Here is a 22683-nt window from a genome sequence, read left to right on the forward strand (position 1 = left end):
AGGTAAAAAAACACAACTGAAATTCAAAAAAAAATTTGTGCAGTGTATGGAGAAGGTGATATGGCTGATTGAATGTGTCAAAAGTGGTTTGTGGTTTCTTGGTGCTACTGACATTTTGGCCAAGTAATTTTTGCAGTGAGACTGTCTTATGCATTGGAAGATGTTTAGCAGCACCCCTGGCCTCTACCCACTAGAAGCCAATAGTGGGAGGTAGCCAACATACTCAAAATATTAAAATCAATAGTTATTGGTGGCAATAAAAACTCTTTTATTTTACAGAAAAGACTAAATGAAACTTTTGGCCAACCCAAAACATCACACATGCCAGCTTTTAAGGTTATCTTTACCCTAATCTCAGGTGACATAATGACCAGGTCTCTCAGTGCCTGTCACAGAGCAGGGACTGCTGGGCACATCTATTCAGTGAGTGATTGCCTTAGACTTATGCTAGCATACAAATTTGTGGAAACAGCATCCTTATGATATCACATGATTAATGTCCTATGTCAGGAGAGATTTAAGTTCCTTTAGGGAGTTCTCACTTCTGTTGCTAAGCAGTGTGTGTGTGTGTGTGTGTGTGTGTAGGGATGGGGGTGGGGGTTGGATCTAGTGGCCAGAGGTAGCAACTTGCACATATATGTCTCAGCTGAAGATTTCTTAGACTCCCAAACTCAAGATCTTACCATTATGTAACTCAACCATTTAAGTTACTTGCTTTTGTAATTGAATAGATTATCTAGGACACAGGTGGCAAACATAAAGCCCATGGACAAAATCCAGCCCAGAACCTTGTTTCTACCTGGCAGCAGTGCCGAGCTGCTACTACTCCTTAAGTAGGGACTCCTTGACAAGGAGTACAAGGGCTACATTTATAGCCCTAAAATGACATTTGGAGCCAACCACGAGGCTGATGTGGCCCCCAGTGAAAATGAATCTGACACCCCTGATCTAGGAGTATAGCAATGTTCCATATGTAAAATTCTCAGCGATATCTAAAAGTTTAACTTCTACTTCTCTGTGCAAAGCATTGCTCTTTCCATAGTTTTATTTTGTAGGGCCATGGTTTTCTACAAACTTATGAGGTCTGTCTGGAAAAAGTCCAGCCATTGTTAGTATAATGAGAATGGTTTACATGACATTGATTTAACCTGACAGCCAAGGAGACTGGAATGCTCATGCATGAAAAATGATGACTTCACTGTACTAGTCAGTGGGGGCGGTGGACACTACTGTGTGAGCGAATGTACTGTGTGGCCATTCCATTCAAAATGAGCAAGCAGAGCAAAGAATCTGCATCAAATTTTGCGTTAAGCTTGAACATTCCTCTGCAGAAACTATTTGGATGATTCAGAAGCCACAACTATGGGCAACTGGTGATTGGCAGCTTCATCACAATGCACTCACTCATGTATCATGTCTTGTGCAGAGTTTTTTGGAGAAACATCAAATTACCCAGGTGACTCAGCCCCCCCTACAACCCAGACTTGGCACCCTGTGACTTCTGGCTTTTCTCAGAACTAAAATCACCTTTGAAAGGGAAGAGATTTCAGTCAAAGAGAGTCAGAAAAATACGATGGGGCAGCTGATGGTGCTCGGGAGAACTGTGTGTGGTCCCACGATGTCTACTTTAAAAGGGACTGTGACGTCATTGTCCTATTACAATGTTTCTTGTATCTTCTTCAATAAATGTCTGTTTTTCATAGTACATGGCTGGATACCTTCTGGAGAGACCTGTATATATTCAGCTATTAGCATTTTAAGATCAACTTATTTGGACTGCATTTTCCTCTAGGGCAGAGAAAATGCTGGTTTCTTAAAAAAATTGATAGTTGGAGTGAGGATTCCTGAGACCAGGTGTACAGTTAAACAACCTTTAATGAACATGAATGACTCAGATAAGGAGATAGTAATTGGAGTCACAAAAGGGCTCATCTGAAGACAAAGGTTATTTGCTGCTGACAATGGTAAAAAGGGTAGAGGAGCCAATAGAACTAAAGGCAATAGTCACACCACATGTGCAAAGGTAGCTAGAGCTGACAGTGGGACCGGGTTGTGTAGTCAGAGCTGTAAGCCAAAAGTTTGTAAACCTAGGCACAGGGGTAGAAGGTGGGAGAAATGTTCAGAACTATCTGTCTAGCCCCAAATAAGACAGCTTATAATGAGTATCCATATGTATACGTGTAGCTGACCCTCTTGCCAATGAGAAGCTGATCGCTGCTCCTTCTCCCACCATAACCCTCAGATTTGAGTTCCACGTTCATAACATTAAGGAAGTGTAACATTTCATTTGCCAGGATTACTTAGTCTACCCTTTTCAGCCTCATCAACCTCCTCCCCTCACTTTGTTTTAAACTCGCTACTACCCAATTCCTCTACCATCTTCAATACAACTGTCTGCCATTGAAAGTCACAAGAACTTCTGGTAGTTTTGTCTGTACCAGAGAAAGTGCTTGCTAGTTGTTGCCTATTTTTCATGACAAAAGTATCAAACTCTTCAGTCCTTTCCTAGAAAGGATTGAGTGCCTATCATTTGTTCCTGCCCTTTGCAGTGTGTGTTACTGGTGATCAGAAGCAGAGGCCACCTCTGTAGTGGACCAGTCTGTAACCAGGTGATCAATGGCCGCTTTTCCATTTTTGAGTGTTGCCTTTCCTTCATCCCCGTGGGAATCGCAGCCCTGGGAAGGGGCCAGGGAGGTGGCAGGTACCTTTGGCAAACACTTGGTGAATATGAGTCACTGCAAGTCTATTTGTTATCAGTTTCCATGGTCACTGCTGAGTCTCAGGATGGGAAAAAGCCCTTCACACATAGGGAATCCTTGTATCACTCCTTAACAACCTCCACTGACTTCCTGTTTCTTACGGGATAAATGTAGTAGTACGGGAGGCACTCTGCACACTAACTTGAGCTCCCTCTTCTCCTCTTCCTGCCATTTCCTCCTAAGCCTTCATTCCAATGCTTAAAGGGTTTCTTCTCTGAAGACCCAGTTCAAACATCACATCAAAGTGCTCTTTCTCCTGGGTTCTCACAGCACTGTGTTTTATGGCAACATAATGATCAGTTTATATAGGTTATCTCTACCCTCCTCACTCTAGACTGTAAGCCTCTCATGGGCTGGTGTGTCTTATTCATTTGAGTCTCATCAGAGCCCGAGTTCATAACCGGCTCTCAGCAGGGGCTCAGAAAATGCCAACTGAATGAATGAAGGAAAAGGGGAAGAGAACTGGTCTTCCTTTAATCTGTGGAGCCAAGCATGGGCAGGATGGCACAATGAGGCACTGACCCAGTAAAGAGAGCAATGGTGCTTTAATGAAACTTCTTCCAAATCTGTGAACATGTTAGCTGTGAAATAAATGCTTTTATTCTTTTCATAGGACAGATTTCCAAACAATGATCACAGTTTTTAGGTTAATAAGAGGCTGGACAGATGACTAGCCAAAGAGTGTTTTAAAATAACAAAATTACATCAACTATATATCAAATTTACTGAGACATCAAGAGGATATATGTTTTTAGTTACATGGCTAAAAACAAGACATTATTACAATAATCAAGTCCATAAAACTAGAAAAAAAGCTGCATGACAAAAAGGCCTTTCAGAAGCTATTCAACGAGCATATATGATAGACGAACTAATTTGATATCTGAAGCAGCGTATAGCACCAACAGGTTGGCAGATGAGTAGAGGGGTAGCCACTGGACGGAGAACTACAAGGGCAGGAGGGGATTGCAGCTACCACCTACTTCGAGCCCCTTGTTTTACAGACAGCAAAATGGAGCCCCAGGGAGAGGAAGTGCCTTGTCCAAAGTTACACGACACAGGGACACAGGGACGCAGGATTGGCTAGAAAACAATCTAGGCCACCCACTTTAGATAAGCACTCAATTTTAATATACATGTAATTCTATTTGATTCAATGTACTTTTTCCTAGTAACAGATATATCATAAAAGAAATCAATACAATTCATAACATACTCTGTATTATATTTATGTTATTGAGAAAGAACTGACATGTGGTATAATTCACTTCTTGGGCCTATTTAGATCTTAAATCAAAATTTGTGTAATCATTCAGATGACACTACTGCATTAGTACATCAGCTGGGAAGAAGATATCTGAAGAGAAAGTTGGGCACGTCCTCCATTACCTAAACTAAACTATGCCTCAAAATTACTAAATCATTGGTATGATTTTTTTCTGGTGGTTTAAAATAAGTACAAAAATACTCCAAACAAAGAGAAAGCAAAGCAGGTCTTTCCTTTAAAAAATGAGTATGGCACTTTTTATTTTAATAAGGTAAGGAAATGTAGAAAGCTGATTCTTTTTAGAAAAAATGTAGTTACAACCTATAACTTGGGAATCACTTGGTATATAAAGTGTTTTCTCTCTAGGAAAAATAATGTGTTTCTGTGAAATTCTTTGGAGTCATGAAATTTTGTCTAGCATACCTTGCCATGATCCTGAGGGCTCAACGGGACAGATTTATGATGAACTAACAATATAAGAATGAAAAAAATATTGCTGTTAGGAGAAGCAGCATTGAAGACAAGGTATAGTGAATGTATTTAAATGGCTTCATAGACATGAAGCCAAGAAGGTGCATGTGTAGGTGTGACTAAGTGTGTCACTATCGTGGCAGTAGGAAAAAAATAACACACTCTGGGCATCTGTTCATCATTACTACAAACCAGCTACTGCAGAACAGTTAAACTGTGGCTTCATAAGTAGCATAAAGCCTGATAAATAAAAGTGACTTCTGCATATTATATATATGTATACATATATTATATTTTCTCACATAGATGTCTAAGTTATAAGTAAACCAACATTTAGCTACAATTCATCCCTTCCCCATCCCTCCCTGGGGCCAGGATCAAAAGATTTGATTTTACTTTGTCTCGAACAGGCCATATACCTGTTCAGGAAGTTACGTGAGTTATCCTCACGGCCTTTGCTCTCTGGCTGGCAAAAATAAAATGAAATCTCTTGGGACCTCAAGTCCATTCCTTATCTCTACAACCATCTTAACAAATTATATAACAAAACAAATTTGTTTTCTATTAGGTAAAAGAACATGTTTTAGTACTGAATAATCTATGCCTGCTACTGAAAATGTGCACGTAACTGTATAATAAACATAATTTCATGAAAATATTTTAATAAGATGTATTATAAATATTTAAGAAACATTAAAAATCAGAGTAAAAATAAGATTAGTGTTTTGTAACTACCAGAAAAACATACTTATTAAAAACATGAATGTCTCCTTAAGTGAAGCATTAAATGTAAAGTTGTCTTTTTAGTGTACATTTCAAATTTCACCTTTTGAAAGGTAAAACCCTTCTCTCTCCTAAACAGGTGCTTACAATTTGCTTGGGAATCGGGCTTGCTGCAGAACCAAGCGCCAGAGGACAAGAGGTTCAGGGCAGTGGCGTGACTCACATGGTCTTGGAAAAGTGAGGGCAGTGAACAACGCTGAACAGACAGGCAACATGGAGAAATAATGACTACATTTGAGCAGTTTAAAACAGTCCTACAGCTGTTCATCCACAACTAATATACTACTCAAAACCCTGACATTGGATTTTAAAAGGGGCTTGCACTGTAGGGCGAGATTGTACAAAACTAGGGAAAAAACCATTGTAAATAATATATGTTTTATCCTTCATTTGTAGTTATTTTTAAGGAACCGAAGATGAATTAAAATATCAAAGACTAAGTGTATGGTTTGGCCCTCAGTGAGCATTTTTGAAAAAAGAGCCTCTCTTCTCTTCTGATAAAGCTAACACACTTTCTGGTCATAGGAAGGTCCTCCTCTGGGGTTTCCCCACCAAAAATTCTGAGCACGTGAGGGCTACACTTGTGCCGAGAGGAAAATCAAGGAACGCAATGCCCGGATGCTGGAACCCTTGGGCTTAAGTCGTGTGCCACTGAGTCCATGCCTCTCTTGGATGGTTCTCGGACAAGGTACGGGTGACACTGCAGATGTTTGAAAAGAACTTGTGTCTTGATACCTTCATGTTTTTTGTGTGTTTCGTTCCTACTATGTTCTACCCACTTGGGTTGGGGAGGTGAACGTGATCTCTGCAAACAGATGTTCTAGCAGGTGAGGAAAGGTGAGGAAGGCAAGAGAGAAGGAGGAGCTAAATCACAAAGTTTGGTCCGGAACAGCAGGTGGTTTTCACACCGTCCCGCTCCTCCCTCCGTCAGGCTCCCATGCACTTGGTCTCATTCCAATCATTACAGTGGCAACTTCAGAAGCATACACCCCTAATCCAGAGAACGTGAGCCCTGGGGGCGTGGCGGCCTGGTGTTCTCCCCAGGAGCACCTTCCCCTTTTTCTAGACTCATGATTGCTGAAGCCCAAAAGGCCTCTTGTGAATGAATACCTCACATTATAAAAGGACTTTTAGTTCAATTTTAAAATTTTAACTGGTAGTTTATTGTAGCCTAAAAGGGTCAGCAAGAGATGACTTCATTTCTTGATTACAACGAATACAACTTTTAGGATGCTCTTTATTTTTTGTACAATAACTATATGAAAAGAAGTTCTTATTCTACCTATACATAGCTTAAGATAACTCCTGAAGCTGAGGAACTGATGGTATGAAGACAGAACTATAATAAGCAAATAAGCTTTGATATGTGTATATACAAAGATATGTATATATATACACACACGCACACACAAACACTCCTCACCCGTGTACACTGTACAAGTTGGCACAACCCTATTAAGAACAATTATGACATAAAGGTTTAAAGACTTAAGTTATTCTTGGCATTTTATTCTAAACAGGGGCTCAGGCAATTTAGGCCTTGACATAACTGGATCGTTCATATACTTGAAAGTATGTAATTGTGTTTTATAAAAGGCCCAATGGACTTTCATTAAGCAGTAACCCAACAGTACACCATAGTTACTAAATGGAAAACAAGATTGTTATTTTATGTTAGATCAGTAAAGCATATTTCAGAGAAAGGACAACTTGGAAAATAAAGACTTCAGAATCTATTATTCCACATTAAGAGCATTTTAGTTATTAGCAGTGGTTACCAAATAAGCTGAAGGTAATTTTCTTCAAGGAGCTGCTCATCATTTGATTTGTTGAGAAGAGGTGTGGGACCGTTTCGCTTTTCCTCTATAAGATGATGCAAGTTTTCTTATCCTTAAAAGGGTTTTCTGAGGTTGGTATCCCTACCAGCAGAGGGTCATTCCTGGCGTGCTCCTCACAGTAGGACATGAGGTCTGCTGAAGCCTTTGAAACCTGAAATGTAGACAAACCAAAGCAAACAAGTAAGAAAGAAAAATACTTTACTTACAAACTTTATAAAAGTGTGTTTGAATGCTCACCCATTGGATACAAAACTGTCAGAAAACAGGATAACCAGGGTCTTAGGGTATCAGTCCCAGATAACTTGTTAAAAAGGGAAAAGGTACTTTGTATATGGTGAAACCTGGCACATAAAGGCCTTCCTAATAATCACGGGATTAAACTGACATCACACATCTCCTAGTGTGAGCACTGAGGACACACCATGAGCTAGCTAGTGTTCTGGCCAAAGCATTTAACTGGAATCTAATCATCAGCATACGATTTTATCTCAAGTGACGGCCGCTCTGCAAAGAGAGTGGCCTGGATTCCTCATGAATGAACTGTGTGTTAGCGAGTATTCTTAGTTGACCCTGAATATTTCGCTTGTACTCTGGTTATGTAGGAGGATGTTCTTGTACTTTGGATAGATGGTGAAGTATTTAGGGGTGAAAGTCACAATGCTTGCCAATAACTTTTAAGTGGTAAAAGGAAAAAAATTATATGTATTTTGTGAGTATGTGTGTGCAGAGAGAGAGAGAGAGAGCACAAATGTGGCAAAATGCTAACAATTGATGAATCTTGGTAAAGAGTATATGAGTGTTTGCTCTTGCAACTCTTCCATAGATTTGAAATTTCTCAAAATAAAAAGTTGGGAGAGGGTAAGGAAAAGTATATGTGAATCAAGGGAAGTTTATATCTTAGTTTCTATTTAAAAAAATTGATGAGGATGCAGAGCAGAGTTAACAGAATTATGGATGTGGAGCCAAAATTCTGAAGCAACAGTGCTAAATTCTACTCGAGTTTCAAGTTTAACTGATTGGGCTTAGGGAAATAAAAAGAGAGACAAAACTGGCTTGGGAAGATGCAGTGCCTTCCTCTGGCATGAGTTAAAAATGGAAAATACTGTGCCCTGTTCAGAAGACTGGGTGGGAGACCCCTTGGAATGCTCAGATTGGTGTCCTCAGCCGAACCCTGTCAAGTACAGCAGAGCCTGCCTCCTGTTTGGGAGACAGGTGGCTATCTCCAGGCCAAGAGAAATTTATCAGGTGATTGCTTCAGTTTCTAGGAAACAGCATTACTCACAACATTCCAGGACATTCACTGCCTTGTCCTTTCTCGGGACTTTGAAGGAGGAGGACTCCCAAGTCAGGTGACCTAACAAATACTCTCCAGTTTCTTCCAGATCTTAACTAAGGCTGGCATTACTCACCCTGAGTGCAGAATGTGGTCCCTAAAGTCCACACACAATTAAAAAGCTGCATTCTCCTAAAAAGGAGACCTCAATTGTTGACTTGTTATGCTCTCTGATAAATCCAGAACACTTAATACATTCCAGAGGGGTGATGAGGAATCCCTGTCCCAATGTAAGACACAGTTATTACAGACCTTGACTGTGTTTGTTCAGGGAAGGCAGGTCCTTAGGAAATCCTGTCATGGGTTTTAGGTTTTCTGTCCAAATAGAGAGGCTAACTTAGACACTTTGGCTCCCCAGTGCTTTTGAAATGAGGCCTGTGCTAGGTAGAAATGAAAGATAAGATTCTAAAACTCTCAGCTTGCTCTATGAAAATCCTGGCAGCAAGCTGTACTAAATAGCACTACCTTCTCTAAAATGTGGCCTAGCCTTCAGAGAGTGAGGGAATTGATCAGAAAACATGCATAGGCCAATCAAACCATCTTACCTTTATTCTTTCAATGGAGGCTTCTAGTCTTAATTGCTGCACAGTCCTCCTCGCCTGGGTGATGTTGTTGGTGCTGGCTGTTTTGCTTGACATCTTCGATTACTGTTTTTACCTGAAATCTGAAAAGAATTTTTAAAAAGGTGAGTAACAGTCATCTTTAAGTTGTTTAGACATTTATAATGCTTTGCATTGTAATGCAAAGCATTATAGGGGGGAAATGATGCATTTTCCCAGTCAACAACTTCTATGAGGTAGGTAGTTACTAAAATAACCCTCGGCAGTGAGTGCTGGTCTTGGTGTCTACGCCTGTTACCCATTCGAGCACCTTCACACATCTTTGGTCAGCAAAAAGCCGGTACTAGTTAATAGTTTAATCCATGCACCCCACATATAGACAGCACAGAGTAGGCTTTGGGAGGGTTTCCTAAAGGGAAACAAATATACATAAACATTTGCAGTAGTTGGGGGGCCTCCAGCAAACGTGAGCATGTGCAACCAGAGGCCACGTTCCACACGCAGTTAACACTACTGCTGTGTGCTTTAACGGAAAGTTTGGTTTTATTTCCTTTTGGCTCCCTCACCCAACTATTACAAGGATGCAAGTTCTGGCAACAGAAAATGGCAAAAGACGGTGCCTCTGGGGAACTCCACACAAAGGGTGCATTTTTAGGTCCTATCATGAAAAGTGGGAACTTCTTAGCTGGGAGATTCTCGATGACAGACAGATCTATGAATGTCAAAATCGGATACACCGAACAGCCTCAAAGCCTGACATATGTAATAAAATTTAACCATTTCCTCCTTTGACCTCTCCAGCCTCATCTTGGCACTTGCTAGTCCTGTACCCATCACATGTTCATGGGTTGACCCTCCTCTCGGGCCCGAGAGCCCTTGCATTCTAGGCTCCCCACTTTCTCTTTTCCCCCCAGCCACCTAGTGAAAATCAAAGGAAACCTCCTGGACCTTGAGCTTCAACCCATCTGGTGGTCCAGTGGCAATGTCTAAGAGGAAGGCAGACTGCGGAAGAGTGCTCTCTGGAGCCCCTGCCATACACGACTAAGTTCTCTCTTGGCTTAGTAGCAATTGGAGGAAAATGCAGAGCTGGCAGGCCTAGTAGCATTCTGGCAGTTTTATGACTCATTGGAGCAGGTGGATGGTAGGTGTGCTTTCTTGGCACGGTGCAATGGCTCAGCAAAGTCTTAGGACACCGTGGCGCCGGTAGCAAACCCAGAGTATCTCAACTTTGTGGAGGGGACGTGGCTGCACAAAAGCATATCTGCCATAAAGGCTTACAGCAGACAAGGCTGCACAAATACAGGCAACCCACAGGCTCCACAGTGTCCACCCGAGTTCCACACTTAGAGTGCTCCCAGTGACTGAGTTCAAGGATTTGGGCAGAGCTTGTGCCCTCTGAGGTCAGAGGCAGCTTTGGCTCAAATGCATAAATAAAACTGTGTGCAGAACTTGGAAAATCCAGCCTAATCAGCAAGCTTCACATTCCTGAGTTTGGACCCTGCCTCTGCCACATACTAGCTGGATGAAACTGGTCACTGAAACAGGTGACTTAACCTCCACGAGCCCAGAGTTTTCTCATTTGTAATATAAGAGTACTATTGTGTTTGAGGATTTAATTTGCTGATGCACATGTAGTGTTTAGCGTAGGATCAAGGCACTCACTCAATGAGCAGCGGCTGCTACTATATTTATCCTCTGAAGTATCCCCTCACACAGTGAATTGAAATTCCCCATGTATCTGTCTGCCTCCGCTGGTCAATGAGCCTCAAGGGTTTTGACTGGCTGACTGGCTGGGTCTGGTAGGCTATGGGCAACAGCCGTTTTTTTTTTAAAGCAACTCTAGCCATTCTGCCATACTCTAGAGTCAGGACAGAATGAAATGACTCATGACATATAACAGAAAATTCCCCTAAAATAAAGAAGCTCTAGCAGAGCAGGAAACTGGGAGGAGGAATGCTGGGGCAGGGCAGGGTGGCCTGGGCCTAGGGTGACCTCGTTGCAATACATTCTCTGACCAGCTGCCTCTTCCTCAGATTCTTCAGTCATCCTGCTCCACCCAGAACAGAGGCCTAGGATCTCCTCCCGGTGATTTTGCTCACACCCAGTGGCTGGGTTTAGCCTGTTTCAGTGCTCCCGGGCCAAGGTTATTAACACAGCCTCTGAAAGGGAACCCAAGCAGCAGGCAACATCACTGTGAAAAGTATGAAGTGCCCTGATTCATGCGTGATAGTTCCATATTTTGTTCCCCATAGCATGTTAAACTGGCCCTGCCAGCTGGCCCCAGTTCTGAGGACTGCCCCCCCTCCCCCTCCAGCCTCTAGAAGGTGAACATGATACCCTTTCTGAGCAGCCTGTGGTCTCCAGGCTGCACCCTAAGGACTTTCAAAATGTTCTCTTTGCATGAGAATAACGCCAAGCATTCTCCTCTTCTTCTCAACCTCCAGGGCATTAAGTTTCCAAGGCCCGGGCAAGTCTTCCTGTAACTGCAGAACAGTCCACACAGATCTGGACGGGTTCAGTCATTGCTCCCACCCACAGGCCTTAAGCAAATAGTCCACAGTCAGACTCTATTTATACAATGTTCGGGCAGGCCCCTCTAAAATTGGTGAGAAACTTTGCATCTAGGACATGGAGGCCTGTCTTACTTCCTGACTGTATTACAGTCATGATTAAAAGCAGCTTGCAATTCCCAATGCACAGTCGCCAGTGTGGCTCCTTGCAGTTCCCCCCCACTCCCACGTCTGTGTTCTGACCGGCCCCTCACAGCCAGCCTGCCCAGTCACTCAGGCAGCTTCTCCTTTGCTTCAGGTAGAGTGCCATCCCCTTCTGGCTTGCCAGCTGCTCTCAGGCTCCCAGCTCAAAAACAATGCCTCTTTTCAAATAATATAATCTTATTATAACATTCTTCCTGAGGAGAATCAGATCAAAATTACATTGTTTCAACTTAAGAAGCTGAGTTGCCTCATGTCCATGCAAGGAGGGCCACTGCTGTTTGATTCTTGAGTGGGAGGTGTGTAGAGGGGCTAAAGGTCTCGATGAAGATTTACCTCCGACTTACAGCTGCTGCTTAGCATCTCAACAGCTGGGCTGAGGCAGAATCACAGGGAGAGCTTGGGAAACAAGTATCTTTGAGTATCTCTGCACCTTCAGAGGGTTTTCTTTGGTCTTCCCTTAATGGCAAGGATGTCTGGCTGTTTGAGCTACTAGGTAGATGAAAAAGCATGCTTTATTCTTACTCCAAAAATAGCTTCCAAGGCAAACAGCAGCTGCTATTTGTATGGATCTTAGGCTGCACATGGTGTGTTCTCATGCATTTGTCTCTGAAGCCTTGCTATAATTCCAAAAGGTATATAACTATATCACTCTTGTTTTATGGATGGGGTAACTGAAGTTAGAAAAACTTGCTCCAAGTTAACCTAGCTTGTAAGCTTTTTGATCCCAGAAGCCACACTTCCCACTGTACCAAGGAAAGGATGCAATTCTGAATGATTTGATTCACACACACTCAGATCATCACTGAATAGTCCATGATACGTTCTTAATCTGGGTGACCTTGATGCTCCATGACCTGGAGTTGCAAGCTTGCTGATTGCCTCATGTTTGTGCAATACCTCTTCTGGTGCAAAAGGTATCACCTGTGTGTCTGTCTCATGCCCTGGAGGACAGGCCTCCCCTCTCCTATCTTCAAGCTGAGCAAGAATGTTCTTGCTGCTGTGACTGGGGTCAGCATCTGGAGATCTTGAGCCACCAGAGCTCTGTCCCACCCTGAAGGCCTGTGCATACCTGTGCAGACCCCCACTTTGATAAAGCTCTGGCTATCACTTCTGTAGCCTTGTTTTCCTTTTTACATGTGGCTGGCTTGAATAGATACATGTAGAATTTAGTTAATCAAATAATTTGCATTGGTTTTAATGCTGTTGTTCATCTTAATTCTCAGGGTCCTAGATATTCCTAGAAACAAGAGTTCTGTTAGGGAAATATGAGCATTGTAGTCTTTGTCTAGAGAGGCCTGAGGCAGGGCGAGGAGGGTGGAGGTGGAAAGAGTGGTGCGGAGCACGCTGCTCTGGGAGGCGGGCACGAGGAGCGCCAGGTTCTGCAGCACAAGTCATCATGGCCTGGCCAGTAATTGAACCACTGGAGTGAAGCCAACGTCCATGAGCAAACACACCCCTTGTGGCTGTAATAAAAGAGCAGGCCAAAAAAAAAAAAAGACAACAGGCTTCCACTTCCTCTCTGATCTTTTTTCAACTATCAGGATATTACTCCAGCTTCTTGTCCATCCCCTAATTTGTTAAAGGGGAGACAATACCTATCTCAGAGGGTTGTTGGGAGGGCAGACAGGAGTGCCTATCAGTAATGCACCCTGTACATACAAATGCTTAAAATGCTGGGCTTCTAGGTTTGTTAATAAGACAAAAACCACGTTGTTTGGTGAGACACAAGAGAAAAATTCAGGCAGCAAAAGAAGAATGTCAAGGTCATATGACCAGGTGGCAACACCTTTCTAATATGGCAGGAGGTGTGTTTTTTCATGTTTTCATGAACACTTAGATTCTGTCACAGCCTGGGCCTCCATGCATCCCAAAGATGTGTTTGGTTGGGCCCCACAAAGGGTTAACTCAATAGTATCTGTGTGTTTTAACTTTAAAGTGGTTGTCAACATTTGAAAAATGGAGCCATTTCACTTTAAAAGGGTGAAAGATTTCTGGAAAAATCAGAGAAACCTTACAAACTGGGCAGGATCTGAGCAGTGGCCATCTCTTTAATGTGTGCAGGCACATGTGCTAACTCTCTAGCTGCCCTTGTGACATGGCCTTCCTTTATACTGTGCCTTGGATATTTAGTTTCAGACAAACTTCAGGATTAGGCCAGGGGACTTGAGCTCACTCCTGCCCCTGCCACTACCTATCTTTGGGGACCTAGCTAGGAATTGTCACTTCTCTAAGCCTCAATTTTCCCACGGGAAAAATAGGGGATAATAATACTTTTGTATCTCAAAGGACTGTTAAGAACATCAGATAAAATAAGCATGTGAGTGTAATAAATATAAAGAGTACTTGGCTGAGCGTTAAGTACGTGCACCCGCTGATCACACCCCAGGAGAAATGCTCCAGCACTCTGCGGTCCCCTAGCACTCTGCAGTCCCTGGTGGTCGGGGTTGGGCAGCTGCCCTACCCCTCCTCCGGGCTGCCTTGCTGACTGCAGGGGTGGAAAGTAACCCACTGCATCTCCTGGTGGTAACAGGATTTGTGCCCTGCCTGACTCCTATGGTGAAGTCCTAACCCCCGGTAACTCAGAATGGACTGTGTATGGAAAGTTAGAATGAGATCATCAGAGTGGGCCCTAATCTAATAGGACTGGTGCTTCGTAAAAAGAGGGAATGTAGACACAGACAGGCATGGGGGGGATAAGCATGTGAAGACACAGGGAGAGGAAAGCCATCTACAAGCCAGAGAGGCCTCAGAAGAAACCAACCCTGCCCACACCTTGTGCATAGGCTTTTACCCTCCAAAACACTGAGAAAATGTTCCTACTGTTTAAGCCGCCCAGTCTAGAGTACGTTGTTATGGCAGCCAGAGCCAGCTATGACATCCAGGTTCTCAAGCAGCTGGGGCTCTGGATGATGGAAGGGAGAAGGCCAACTTCTTGCTGTTGGCTCATTTCTGCTGGCAAGCAGGGTGGTGGGCAAGTCGCTCTTTGTGGAGGTGGTGGCGTTCAGTGTTCAGTCACTGGAATATGGTGCTAAGAAGCTGTGCGGCTGCTGCCACCTCCCAACCCTTCCCTTCCTGCCTGGCCCTGGGGCCAGTTCTGCAGTGAAGACTGGAAGTTGGTCCTGAGGGCTCCATCCAGAGCCTGCTCCTCCGGGCCTTCCACTGATTGTGCAAGCACCCATCCCCTGTGTTAAAGCCCATTCTGCTAACGTTGCCAAGAGTGCTTTCTGTTTGCTGTAGCTGAGTCCTGACTGATATACGATTGTTAATGTGCCGTTTTGTGATCTGTAAATAACTTACAAAGATCAGCTATGATTTCTATTAATACCATGCCATTATTGCTGAACACACTAAACTCTAAGACTTGCAAAGAGGGAGAGGTAAAACAAAATTGTTTTTCTCCTTCTCCCCAACCAAAGCCATGAGGCCAAGGGTAGCTGAACCTGTGACCAGCTGCCTGTCCTACCCCCGTCCAGTTCTGACAGCAAAGAGCAAAAAGAACAGAATGCCTGTGGGGGAGGAAAATGAGAGAGAGATGAGGAAAGACTGCATGGAGGCGTGGAAAACGTGGTTAGGGGTCGGAAGGAGAGAGTGCCCAGAGCTCTTCTAAGAGAAGTTAACAGAGGCTCAGAACCAGCAGAATGAAAAAGAACAGAGAACAGCTTTCTCTCTCTGGACCTCAACAGAGCTCACCCTCTGAAAGGAAGGAGTGTGCTTTTATACCTGCAAACCCTTCTGAGGTCCTTATCTGGTATCCTTGATGAGCTGATTTGCCCTGCTATCCAGGGCACATTAATAATGATGATGATAATGATGATGATGATGATAATGTTGCTGTTGTAATGATAAAAGAGGATAACTACCACCATTTATTGAGTACTTAGTATGTGCCAGGTAAGTAAATTCCATGAATCGCTGCATTTAATACTCTTAGTGATGGGTGCTTTTAACATTTCTATTTTACAGACGAAACACAGAATGGTCAAAAAGGTTGCTGAGGATTATACTGATTTAAGTGGCAGAGCTGGGACTCTGTGCTACCAGACTCTCAAGGTCATCCTCTTAATCACCCTGTGTACTGCTTGCCTCTGAACATCAAGAGTACAAGAAAGAAATTGGGAGGAAGCAGGGGCAAGTGTGAGCAAGGATCCCTGGACAAAAGAAGACCTGGGCTCCTTTAGGGCCCGTTGCTCGTCCCCATACGTGGTCTCCAGAGCAATGACAGCACAAAGGGTGCACTTCAGCGGCCTTGGGAGAAGACCTGAGTGAGAAGAATTGGTTGCTCTCATTTGAAAGGAAAACTGCCCCAGATTCCAGGTAAGACTGTTGCTAAAGAACAGGATGATCCCATCCTCCTCCCATGCCTTAGCAAAGCTGGCAGGGGACCACGAGGATGGGCCAATCCCGGGTAATAAATCCGGAGGAGAGAGCTGCAGAGCCTGCGCAGCGGGTTCCTGACTTCACTCTGGTATCTAGAACACGGTGGGGGGGGGGGTGGGCCTCAGCAGGTCTGCGGCAAGGCCCAGGACTCTGTATTTAAAAGCTTCCTCGGTGATTCTGATATAATAGTGATTTCTCTGCCTTTTAGTTCTCCCCATGTTTATTTCTCCCTGGGTATTAGAACCTATCCATTTAAAAGAATGTCCCTTCCTATCTAAGCTTACTTCTGCAAAGCTCGGAACAAGCCCTCGAAAATTCTAATTTTTTACATAATGACCTTAACCTGCAGGATTAAGAACCTTTCAGTTTGAAATGGCTCTTAATCATTTAACGTAATTCTTTGCTACAATCGTCTAACTTTGTTTTCCCTAACAGCTTCATTTTTCTGGACATTGTCTGCTCCCTGGCTTCAGGAATGCTAGCCTCCCCTTCCCTGCCTGTGCAACGGCACTCCTTACCACAGCTCTTGTTGCTTCTTCGGACTTGGTTTTCTTAGGGGCTCAGTCATGGGGACCTGGTGAGGCCGCGTGAACAAGGGCTTTTACAGTCAGACTGTGTTCAAGTCCTGGCTCATCGCTTACTACAATTTGCTTTCGTTCTGATTTTCAGTTCCCTCATCTATGAAATAGGAAGGGATAAGAATAGTGCCTACCTCACAGGGTTACTACCAGGAGGAAATGAGAGAACATACGCAAATTACCCAGCACCTGCCTGACCCGCACTGGCCCTCGGTTATGGTAGATGAATTTCTACCCTTTTGACTTTAGCTACAACCTACGCATTCTGCATAAAGCACTGGCCCTTTACCTTACTCCAATGTCTACATGAGAGCCTATTTAAATTCACACTCAAGTGGTGCACAGCTGCTTCAACCACAACACGCCTAAACCCCGTGCAACATTGCTGCCTGCCCCAACCTTTCTGATGTCCTTTACTCAGTGAGTGACACCAGCACTGTCCTGATCACTGAGGCACCTTTTTGCCTCAGCCCTCCTTCTAATTCTTAGACCAAGTAAGTGCTGTCCAACGGAAGTGTGGGATTTTAAATTTTGTAGCGGCCACATCAAAAAAGAAAAAAAAAGGAAAATTGACTTGGATTTGGACCAGCCACACTTCAAGTGCTCTGCAGTCATTTCTAGTGACTCCCTAGTTAGACGGGGCAACCTAAGACCCGGGCACTTTGCAAATTCTCTTGGTTCTTGCTTTGACATCCCCGTTTCTATTTTCCCCATTTTCCTGGCTGGTATTTTACCTCACTGTTGGCTCCAAGCACCTCAAGTTACAGCCACTACGTCAGCCTCAGAACAGAACTCACACCCCTTACTTTCTCCAATCCAGTCTCTCCTGACCACTCTGCTTAGATACAGCACCACTTTCAGCTTACTTTCCTGTCTCAAAAAAATGGATTCCCAGGACCCCCACAGAAAGTCCAAAGGACTCAGCTATGCAGTCAAAACCCTCCCCAATATTTCTGCCACCATAATTAAAATCCTACTCTTAAAGATGGCGTGTCACACTACATGGCACACACTACATGCCAGCCACCAGACTACGTGCCAATCACTGTCCAGACATTATCCTGCTGAACCCTCACACTGCCTCTGTGAGGGAGGTTCTGTTCTCACTCCCATCACAAATGCACACACTGGGGCACAGAGAAGTTAAGTATGTGCCTAGTGTCAGACAGCAAGCTGCTTGGCTGAGGCGTGAGCTGAGGTGGTTCTGATTCCAGACGCCTGGTCCCAAACCTCTATGCTCTATCTACTGCTGTAGTGTCAGGGCTGTCGCCCCATTCCCTGGCTTTGTGGGCTGCGTTTACAAGTCCTGCCTACAAGTGTCTGCCCTAGTTCTCTATCTGCTTCTTCTGGCCATTTAAATTCTCTCTTTTAGGCTTTTGTTTACATTTTAACCTCTTCTAGGAAGGTCTCCCCGACTACTTTTGCTTATAGTCATTATTCCCTTTTGAATTCCTGCTGTAGGCTTAAGGCTCAGGGTTGAGGACCTCTAAGGGGCTGACCCATGCATGAAAGAAGCAGGGGGGTGGTTTGTGCACAAATTCCCTAAAATTGTATACAAAATTCAGTGCGGGTGCCTATTTTTTCTCTCCAAAGTGATGATGATCAAGCTCTCAGAAGGATCCAAAAACACCATTTATTTTGGTGCTTAATTGTATGTTATTTAATGCTTATTGTTACATAACTGATTGTGTATGAATACTGTCTTCCCACTAACCTGTGGGAAGATTAGCTCAATAATAGTGGTATAACAATTGCATTTATTATTACTTGATTGTGTGCCAGCTGCTAGGTCAAGTGCTCTCTACAGATATTACTTCCTTTAACAGAATCTGCAACCATGGAGGTTGAATTGATCATATCCATTGAAGCTCAGGAAGATTAAATAATTGGCATAAGACAAGACAGCTAGTAAGTGGTAGAAACAGGATTTAAATCCAGATCTTTCCTACTTCAAAGCCATGCCCTTAACCATGCCATCTTCTCTCTCACTTGGAGTAATGCAGAGAACGGGGCCTCCATAAATACTTGGGTTAGATTAGGACACGAGATGTGGCAACCAACACATCAGCCAGTCCGAACCTCTCACCCTGGGGTGTTCATGTACACAGTTTTTGTTTTCTTGGAAACAGGATACACCCTGCTTACCTTCCCACAAATATCCTGCAAATGCTGAGTGTTCCAAGCCAAAGGTTACCCACCTGCTTGGTTCCTTACATAGCTCCGAGAAGCCAGGGTGGAGTCCCGTGCACTTGATGAAAGCCAGTTGCTAATGCTGTGAACTTTCACCTCCAGCATAGGCTGGCCACACGTGTGGCATCCAGATTCCAAGGGCAGTGCTGCTTTGCCATACCATGCCCCAAACAGGTTTTCCTCCAGGTGAAGGGTGGACTGGGGGGAAGTGGCTCTCTGATGGTGACCCACAGAGGTGCAGGAGCCAGCCCTTTCTATGGTGTGCAGGCCCAGGATCCAGATATGCAGAGAGGCAGGTGTTCACAGTCAGCACTGAGACTGACCTTTACAGACGAGCTGGCCTCCCTACTACAGTGGCAAGAGTGACTGAGACGTGATTTGCTTGTCTCTGCGTGGCTGACTTAAGATGGCTGGATGTCTGATTTGCTCATTGAAGAATGCATGAATAAATAAGTAAATTGATGTATGCAACAACTGTTTGAAATACTGAAAACAAAAGCTAACATATCCAGGGTGCTTTTTCTGTGTCAGGCACTATGTTAATAGTTTATATAAAGTTATTTTATTTACTCTTCCTAACACCCCTGAAAAAAATTTATTGTTTCATTAACTAGTTTTGAAATTTTAAAAGAATATATGCATAAGGTAAAAACTATAAACAATCCTAGAGGGTACAAACAAAAGCTAATTGCCCTACTCCAGACTTCCTGACAGGCATCGCTGTTATTGGTTTCTCTCTTTCTGAAGAAGTCCTGTGCATATACAAACAAGATTATTCATATATCTGTCCTTAAAAATATAAACAAGAGCATGTTATATGCATTGCTCTGTACTCTGTTTTTTATTTTAATTTACATTACATTCTGGAGATCATGGTGAAGGTATCGTTAACCCACTTTCCAAATAAGGAAGCTGAAGCTCTCAGGGATCCCTGGTGAGTCACAAGTCAGTGCTGGGGCTGAAGCCAGCCGGTGTGTGAGGAGAGGAAGTGGGGCTGATCAGAGAAGAGGAAGACTGAAGTCCTGCCCTCAAAGGGCTCATTGTTTTTGGGGGGAAATGATGCTATACAAAGTGAGAGAATGATTTCAGAAGAAGGTAGGAACAAATCCAAGACAAAGTTCCACGGCACCCGGAGGTTCTAAGCATTTGGGAAGGGACAAAGCGACTCTGTCACAGGAGCTAGGGAAAGACAGGGAGTTTGGGAAGGCAGGGCAAAAGTCAATGCTACATAGATTATGTTCCGTTAAAAATATATTTTACCCAGATAACATACTGGAAGAATGTACTCCAAAATGTAACTATTGCTAGGTGGTAAGAATTCTGGGGGATTTAAAGAGTTTTCATGCATTCCAACAGTTTTTAAATTTTAATTTTTTTCAGTCTTAAAGCTAATATTTAATAGTACTTACAACTGCTGTGCATTATTCTGAGAGTTTAGAGATACTAAGTTATTTGATCCTCAAAACGATGCTATGAGGTTGTTACTACTGTTTTTCCCAGTTTAGGGTTAAAGGAAAGGAGGGTGGCAGAAGCTTAGAACACAGCAAGGTCAGAGTGAAGGTAAGTGGAGGGGCCAGCACTCTGATCCCTGCAGCTGGGCTCCAGAGCCTGTGTTCTTAACCACGTGATACTTTTATGACTAAAAAGAAAAACTCCAGTGATTGTTATCCACAAGACCAGGAGGAAGAGCAAGTTACTAGTCACTTTATAGGGGGAAAGGAAGGTGAGAGAGCAAGCACAGCTCATGGAACTTGCTAATGAGGGCTTCTCGGGGAGTCTGTGCTAGGGGTGAACACAGGATGAAGGACATGGAGGTCAGATGATAAGGGGCGGAGGACAAGAGAACCATGATGTAAGAAATTGGGTGGTGAGTGTAGAGGAGTATTAAGAGAAGTATGGCAGTGTGGTTAAGAAGAGGAGTTGAATGGAAAGTTTTAGGAGGCGGGTTGTTTTAAGAGATGGTTGTCATCTGAGCATTTTCAAAAGCAGAGGAGGAGTTCTGGTGAACGATGGAGAATGCAGGTGCTAGAGAGGTTCGCTGACAGCCAGGCAGCAGGGCTAGAAACTGAGAGTGGCAATGAGGACGAGCAGGGACTGAGAAAAGGAGACCCCACAGACATACAGGTGGAAAGGCAGGGGACCAGGGCACCAAGAAGCTCACTGTGAAAGTCTAAAAGGTGCAGAGAAAAGGGAAACCAACCCCCAATGCCTGCAACAGCACTGTGGATCTCTCAGACATCCATCCCGCTGAGCAAAGGAAGCGTGTCCCCAAAGAGCATATACTGTCTCATCTCATTTACATAAAGTTCAAGACAAAACTAATCTGGGGTGAAAGAAACTAGAAGAGTGGAGTGAATGTGTAGGGAGACAGATGAAGCAAGAATGGCCACGAGTTAGTTTTGCTGATTGTTGAAACTGGGTGACAGGTACACGGGATGACTTCTACTTTTGTACGTTTGAAAATTTCAAGAATACAAAGTTAAAAGTAAAATTCTATGTTCCTAAACCCTTCAGTGCCTATAACACAATAATTATTAACACTATAAGATGAACTCTGTCATTAAAGAAGGTAAGGTACGTTAATTATTATCTACCATTTCCTCCTCTGGATCTGGCAAGGATGGCCAATGTCCACAGTGCAGAGGAAGTAACTGCCTTTTGAGGAGGCACAGATGGGACTAAAACAGCCAGGACTTGGCGCTTTCCGTACTTTACACAGCGCTCAGGCCCTGGGTTGCTGACAGCAACGTTTCAGGGGCCAGGAAGCATCTCTTCTTGCACACACCCTGAAAAAATGGAAGGCCTGATGCTGGCCAGACACCCGTACCTTGGACACGCCTAAGGATTACAAAATTACAAAAGATACTTAATTTTTCTCACCTTCTCCTAAGAAACATGCCCTTACTGCTTTGAAACATGTCTGGACTTGGTAGCTACTTTGAGGAAAAGCAGTCAATGAATTCCTGGGGTGACCAGCAAAAGGAACATAATACGGGGGACCTCATGGTTAAAGTGCTTGTTCTAAGCCTTACAACACCTAAAAATTTATATATTTTCAAAGGAAAAGTACTGAAGATATACAAGGAATCCCCAAGTTAGCTTCTTGTAGTTCTAACTCATTCTCTTTGTAAATTGGTTGGAATTCACCCTCTAAAAGCAAGCTTGTTGACAGACTCCTCTTTAAAGGAAAAGTGACTTGGGGGAAAAGGAACAGGAAGCCAAGTCATTGCAGGCCCAGACCGCATCAGCAACATCGATGCAGCTTAAGCAGTCTGCATCCAAAGGCACACTTCCACGTCACTTCCCCTCACTGAGTTCTGTACAATTTCAGAGTGTCTCCAGCTCATCTTACAGAGTAATATAAAATTCCCCAGAAAGATGAATGAATTCAGATTCATTAATAGTTTTCTTTAAATGAGATAGAGAACTTTTGCGAAAGAGGGTTGAGTCAAACACCACAAAGTGTAACGGGCATCGTTTAAAAACGATGAGAAAGATGACACCGGTTTAAATGTACAGCATGTTACAGACTACCTACAGTTTGCTTATTACGCCTTGTTCTCTGAAGCTCAAGAGTTTCACTAAACATGATCTTCAGCCGAAATGCAGGTGGCTGCCTGTGAGTCCTGAGAAAGAATTTCTATGGTGACTCTCAGCCCCAGATTTTTTGGGCTAAAATGACCTCAAATATTCTGCTTCTTTTGGTGTACTAGTCACTTACCAGACCAGGAGTTTCAAAAACTGGCTTTAAACTACGGTCATCATACTTCTCTCACAAATGCTGACATCTCCTTTAAATCCACCAGAGCCCTT

At 43.5% G+C, this 22683-nt stretch overlaps 1 protein-coding gene across 3 annotated transcripts in view; it reads right to left on the reverse strand.

The window, feature by feature from the left end:
* Nucleotides 1-3285: 3285 nt before the first annotated feature.
* The window catches only part of GNG12 (G protein subunit gamma 12), a 123497-nt gene continuing 104099 nt past the window's right edge, over nucleotides 3286-22683 (reverse strand). The window contains exons 1-3 of one of the 3 annotated variants that reach the window (XM_028513232.2): nucleotides 16621-16703; nucleotides 8997-9115; nucleotides 3286-7269 (exon numbers count right to left, since the gene is read on the reverse strand). In XM_028513232.2, coding sequence (XP_028369033.1) covers nucleotides 7144-7269; nucleotides 8997-9089 — 219 coding nt within the window. In that variant the 5' untranslated portion in view covers nucleotides 9090-9115; nucleotides 16621-16703 and the 3' untranslated portion in view covers nucleotides 3286-7143. Of the gene's footprint in view, nucleotides 7270-8996; nucleotides 9116-16620; nucleotides 16704-22683 lie in introns of those variants that run through there. The other 2 variants (XM_036026268.1, XM_036026267.1) reach the window with 2 other exon arrangements.

Source organism: Phyllostomus discolor, chromosome 5, assembly GCF_004126475.2.
Source record: "Phyllostomus discolor isolate MPI-MPIP mPhyDis1 chromosome 5, mPhyDis1.pri.v3, whole genome shotgun sequence".
Lineage (NCBI taxonomy): Eukaryota > Metazoa > Chordata > Mammalia > Chiroptera > Phyllostomidae > Phyllostomus > Phyllostomus discolor.